General features: G+C 29.0%; 1 protein-coding gene across 1 annotated transcript; it reads left to right on the forward strand.

Annotated features, from left to right (window-relative positions):
• Nucleotides 1-43: 43 nt before the first annotated feature.
• On the forward strand, nt 44-1,846 carry LOC115034773 (52 kDa repressor of the inhibitor of the protein kinase-like). Its single transcript, XM_029492206.1, has 2 exons — nt 44-1,654; nt 1,733-1,846. Exons 1-2 carry the CDS (start codon nt 44-46, stop codon nt 1,844-1,846), a joined length of 1,725 nt encoding a protein of 574 aa, XP_029348066.1.
• Nucleotides 1,847-6,548: the final 4,702 nt, after the last annotated feature.

Genomic DNA, 6,548 nt, shown 5'->3' on the forward strand with positions numbered 1-6,548 from the left:
AAAACAGAAAAAATATTTTACCTATAATTGAAGTTATTATTTTATGTGGTCAAAAGTTCAAGAGCTTGCAATACGAGGACATAGAGATTTTGGTAAAATTAATGTAGATACAATACAAACTTCAAATGAAGGAAACTTTAGGGAACTATTGCGGTATAGAGCTCGTGGTGATCTAAAGCTTAAAACATTTCTTGAAGGTCCAGGTGAACGAAATAAATATGTTAGTCCTACTAGCCAAAATGCTATTATTGATTGTTGCAACACGGTAATACTTAATAAAATTGTAGCTAAAATAAATAAAGCAAAATGTTTCACTGTCCTCGCTGATGAAACTGCCGATGTATCTGGTATAGAGCAAGTGTCTTTATGTGCTAAATATGTTGATGTAGATGAATTAGTTGTCAGAGAAGATTTTTTGCAATTTGTTCCCACAAACGATTTAACTGGCAAAGGCTTAGCAACCCTAATTATTGAAAATTTGAAGGCGTTTGGGATAGAACTTAAGTATTTACGTGGACAGGGGTACGATGGGGCTGCAGCTATGTCTGGACAATTTAATGGTGTTAGATCACATATTGCTCAATTATATCCGATGGCAACTTATGTACACTGTACAGCACATACCTTAAACTTAGCAGTATCTAAATCCTGTACAATACAACCAATTAGAAACTGCTTGGGTACGATTGGAAAAACACGAGATTTCTTTGTATACCCCAAGAGAAAAAATATACTTTCACAAGCGATCGAAGACTTTAATGGAACAATTAATACAAAAACATTAAAACGCAACTGTGCTACAAGATGGATCGAACGTTTTCATTCAGTTCATGATTTTATTGAACTTTTAGAATGTGTCATTGATTCCTTAGACACTATTAGTAGTTGGGCCGATGGTGATACCTCAAGTCAAGCAAATAATTTAAAAAATTCAATCTTACAAGGAGAGTTTATCATATCACTTTTGGTTTTATCTAAAATATTTGCCATTGGATTGCCACTGTCTAAACAATTCCAAAGCGTTGCTATTGATTTAAGAGAAGCTATGGTTTTAGCTAATGCGACACTGTCTGAATTAAAAACAATTCGAAGTAACGTTGATGAATATTTTCATGATATCTACACAAAAGCATCTGCTCTAGCTCAGGAGTTGTGTTTTTCAATAACATTACCTCGAATTGCACGTAAACAAAAAAACAGAGATAACTATTCAGTGAATAAACCTGAAGAATATTTTAAAATAACAATATTCATACCCTATTTAGACTTGTTTATTAACGAAATTGAATCAAGATTTATTGAACATCAGAAAATATTAAAAGGATTTCAAAACTTATTTCCAAAAACGTCAGAAATGTCAACACTTGAAAAAGATGAATTTATTAGTTTGATAGAGTTTTATAATGATGATTTGGTAGATAACAATAAAGATATTTTGATATCTGAGTTAAAACTTTGGCAACGTAAAATACTTGCATTAGATAAACAACCTAAAAATGCTATGGATGCTTTAATTATCTGCAATGACATGTATCCAAATATATACAAATTACTACAGATATTAGCAACACTACCTGTTTCAACAGCTTCATCCGAAAGGTCTTTTTCGTCATTGAAGAGAATTAAAACGTACCTAAGGAATACAATGTCAGAGGTATTTATATAATATATTATATTATAGGAACTGTATATTTAATTGATCAAAAATATGAATGATATTTTAAATTTTTAGAAAAGATTAAATGGATTGGCAATGCTGTCTATTCATCGTTTAATATCAGTGGATGCAAAGGAAGTGTTGGACGAATTATCTACAAGCAAACGACGGGTGGATTTTATTTTATGAATTTCCTATTATAATAAACTAATGTATCACTATAAAAACTATTTATAACTAATACCAATTTGAGAAAATAAAAATGACGTTTAGTTTAACTAATAACTTGTAAATTTGATCATAAATATATTTTAAAACCCCCCCCCAGAAAAAAATCGTATCTACGCCGCTGGTTTTTTGTATCACCATAATGAGCTGGTTTATCTACTAAACATAATCAATTTATTTATTGTTATAACATATTATTATTATCTTTTTCATAAATAAATATAACAAACCCATTTTAAAATAAATTGAACAAATTTGCATGTGATCTAGTTGTTTATCTTTTACATCAGACCGATGTAGTGCATTAAACCATGATTTTCGTTGTGCCAACAAAAGTGCATTAATATCGGATGCAGCATTTTTCCAGACGTTGGGAAAACGATAAAACGAAAGGTTTTTATTGGTTGTCTTGTTAAGACACTCAAACACTGCACACAACGTAGGCATTTTTAAAATTTGAATAAATTAAATCCAAACGTAACGAAATACCGTAGGTAAATGTCGAATTCTGGACCACCATGTAATGATAAGGTCTAATTGATAAGAGCACACTAAACTAATCAATATATCTATGATAGTATCACGGTTTGTTGTTGATGTATAACGTTTAAGTACCTAATGGATATTGTGATATGATTAATTTGGAATTTATTATAGGTGAATTATTTTTTTAATAGGTACCATAGATAAGTATACAATATGCCTTAAACCTAGACTGACATACCGTCTCCGCTCAGAATCGTTTTTCTTATACAATGATATTATATCATTGAATTCAAATTTAATACCATCCATTATACAGTGACCCACTTGTAACCTACTGTACAGCAGAGCGACATCCACTTGCCCACCTTTTTTTAATTTTTTTTATTTCATCAAATTACTGAGATATAAATGTCACGAAAAAGGTTAAAAAATACATACAAATCTGTTACATAAATATTCATATGCAAAAGTATTATAAAATATTTTTTTTTTTGTACTAAAATATGTAAATAAATCAAATAAAATTACCTTTTTGAAAGAAGTAATTGCTTTGTTTGTTTTTTTAATGCAGGTTCTTGAACTTCATTAATTGAATTGTTTGTTATTATAGTTGTTTCAGTAAAACTACGTTTGGATGTTGATGTTGATGCCTCTCCTAAATAAAATACAAAATTGATATTGAATTAAAATATCAATTAAAAAAGTATACTATCACTTACCTTGTTTAAATCGCAAATCTAAATCTTTGTCCAATTCAAATTTAGACTTATCTGCGTCAAGTTTTGACTGATGTTTACGGCGCAAATGTTCGTGCAGATTTGATGTACCATGACCATGTTTGTACACGGCATGACATAAATTACACTTAGCTTCGTCAGGTTTATTTACATTTTTAGTGAAATAGCACCACACGTTTGATGAATTTTTTTTACTCAACATTTTATCGGAGCTTATGTAAAACAGTTTAAACTCAATAAACTATAGTCTATCTCTATAGTCCATACCGCGTATGACTGTCGAATGATAACTAACTACTAACTACTAACTAACTAACCACTTTGGGTATTAAATATTTATCTAAATAAAATCAATGCAGAAGTGCAGAACAATAGACCTTACAATTTCTTAGAATTACCCATTTGTAAAAACCATGAAGAATAAAGATAAGGAGCTCGCACTCCCGTTGACAAGCGTAAATAAAACAGACCCGTTTTCGTCCGCACGAAATAAGGTTAACGATATCGCCACTAGGTCGCAGGTCGTTCGATGGTTATACTACATATTATTATTTATGGTCAGTTCTCTGTTCTGGTACTACGATTATAAACTATTATTTTAAATTATTAAATTACAAATACTAATATTTATAAGTAGTGAGAGGTAAATAATATTTAAAAATGAGTTGTTTTGTACCGGGATGTGTCTCTGGTTATCCAAAAACAAAAATGTTAAACAAAAAAAATGGAGTGAAAAATGTGTCTGTTTTTAAACCAAAGGTAATTATTCATTTTTTATTAAATATATATTTTGAACTTCCTTTGTAATACACATGTGTCTATATTAATTATTTAAACCGAAATTGTTTATAGAACGAAGAAGAAAGAATAATATGGAATAAATCAATACCTAGGGCAGATAGAACATTGAAAATGTCTAACTATGTTTGTGAGTTACACTTCCAACCTGGGTGTGTGGATAAAACTTATACAACTGTATTATCAGATGGTTCATTATTCACTATGGATAGAGGTATACCATTATTAAAATCTGGTTCAGTTCCAACAATTTTTCCAAATCTGCCAAAATATCTATCACATACAATTAAAAAAAGAAAATCTCCGAAGAAAAGATTTTTAAGTGCTCAAAAACAACAAAAACCAATTCAATTTGAACCTAACAGTACTAGTGAAAAGAACTTTGAGAATGTAACTGTAATTGCCAGTGAGCCATTTTCAACAGATGAGACACCTTTGATTTCTTTAACATTTGATGATCTTAGAAATGGATTAAAATGTTTGAACCTGCCAAATAGTTCACGGGCATATTGCTGTACTCCTTTACACTTAATATTTTCACGTTGGAAAGAAATAAAAAATGACATAATTGTAGCTGTTGGAATTAAATTAAATCTCAAGGTAACAAATTATATTTATCTTATTTTTTATTGTATATCTACTGATATAGTGGCGGCTTAAACTCTAGTATTCTTTTAAAAGCTGCCCCTGCCTACTGATGTTTTTAAATTATATAATATAATAAAATAGAAATTAATATATTTAATTAAAAATATAATTTTTTGTTTACAGATTATCATAAATAATACCGAGCGCTGTTTGCCTGAATTAGAATTCCCTGAACTTTCTAGTTTTAAAAATTTAGAATTAATTCTCCATAAAATTAATGAAATTTCTAATGTATGTGAGGGAGTATGCATTGCCAGGTAAATAAAAGTGGTTAAACTTCAACACATTAATCAGCTAAGTTACAAAATTAAGTAAATTGAACTTTTAATTACATTTAACTAAAATAAACAAAGTTTTTTAATTTGGCTAAAATTAAATTACTGGTACAGATTGTGTAAGTTATAATATGTATTAATAATATCAATAAAATGTGTACTATTACCTTTTGGTAACGAACAATTTTAGTTACCTATTATTTTAAATTTACCTAGTTATGTTAAATAAAAAAATTATTGTAAAAATGTAATTTTAATTGTTAGTTATATTTTAACTTAGTTCAATTGATAGTCAACTTTGAAATAACTTTAAACTAATAACTTTATTTAGATTGTAATTTAATTTAATACTTGGTATTTATAATGTATATTATATATTATGTAATATAAATTGTATTGTGTAGTATATTGAAATTAATTAAGTATTAGTTTAAATCTACATTATTAATAGTTTTGTTTATATATTTTCTTATAGAAGTTCTGACCAATGTGTAGGTTATTTACCAAACAAAAAAATTGGTACTAAAGGAATGAAAAGTAGTAGGTGTTTTCAGTGTCGGTTAGTTAGAAAAAAGGAAAAACATAGTATTGCTTCAAAACAAAAATGTTTAACCAAATACAAAATAAAAAGAAAATTAATACTAAAAAAAGTAAAATATGGTAAAAATAAAAACATAAGACTTAAAAAACATGTAAGAATTCATCAGTTTATGAACTATTCTTTTAAATTTTATATTTGTTTTTAATCTATTATTTCTTTCTCTCTCTCTTTATATGTATTATATAGGTATGTAAACTTCAAACAGCTATTAAAATGTATAGAGAAAAATGTGCAAGTATAACAAATGAAAAAATTACAGAAATAATGTCAAAATTGCCCTTACAGCAGCAAGAAGCTTTTAAAAGCTGTATAGCTGCATCCAAAGTTAGTAGTATACATGGTATGCGTTACAATACTTATTGGGTATATGAATGTTTGCTGATTCGAATTAAAAGTCGTAAAGCATATGAACATTTGAGGAAACATAAAATATTGTCCCTTCCTAGTATTGATACTCTAAACAGATATATAAATAAAATGGATAGTGGTTATGGGTTTCACAAATGTATTTTTGAATTGCTTAAAAAAAAATCATCTGAAATGTCCATGGAACAAAGGAGGGGTAAGTTTGTTTCAAACATTATTAGAAATTCAGCTAAGAATAATTCTTCTTAGGTGTTATATTGATTGATGAAATGAAAGTTGGCGAAGCTGTGAAATTTGACACAAAAAAATTAAAAATGGTTGGTTTTACCGACTTAGGTGAACATACTTCTCTTCACCAGCAGTCAAAAAAAGGAGACCATGGTCTTGTCATTATGTTTCAGCCATTCCAGGGAAGATGGGTTCAGGCTGTAGCTTGTTTTTTGTCAAAAGGATGTGCTACTGGAACTATTTTGCACCATTTAATTATGGAATGTATACTACTTTTGGAAAAATCTGGGTTTTTTGTTGATGCTGTTATAACAGATGGGGCCTCTTGGAATAGAAATATGTGGACCAAGTGTTTGAGTGTTTTGTGACCATACGTGTGCAAGGGGTATGATCATACCTAACAGAGAATAATAATATTTTTATAAGGACCTATTGCCTAAACAGCGCACAGACCGCTGCTATAGGTCACATCAGAGACGGCGGTTTGTCAGTAGTAAACACGCCAACACAACATTGATAATATT

This window comes from Acyrthosiphon pisum, unplaced genomic scaffold (assembly GCF_005508785.2).
Source record: "Acyrthosiphon pisum isolate AL4f unplaced genomic scaffold, pea_aphid_22Mar2018_4r6ur Scaffold_21019;HRSCAF=22807, whole genome shotgun sequence".
NCBI lineage: Eukaryota > Metazoa > Arthropoda > Insecta > Hemiptera > Aphididae > Acyrthosiphon > Acyrthosiphon pisum.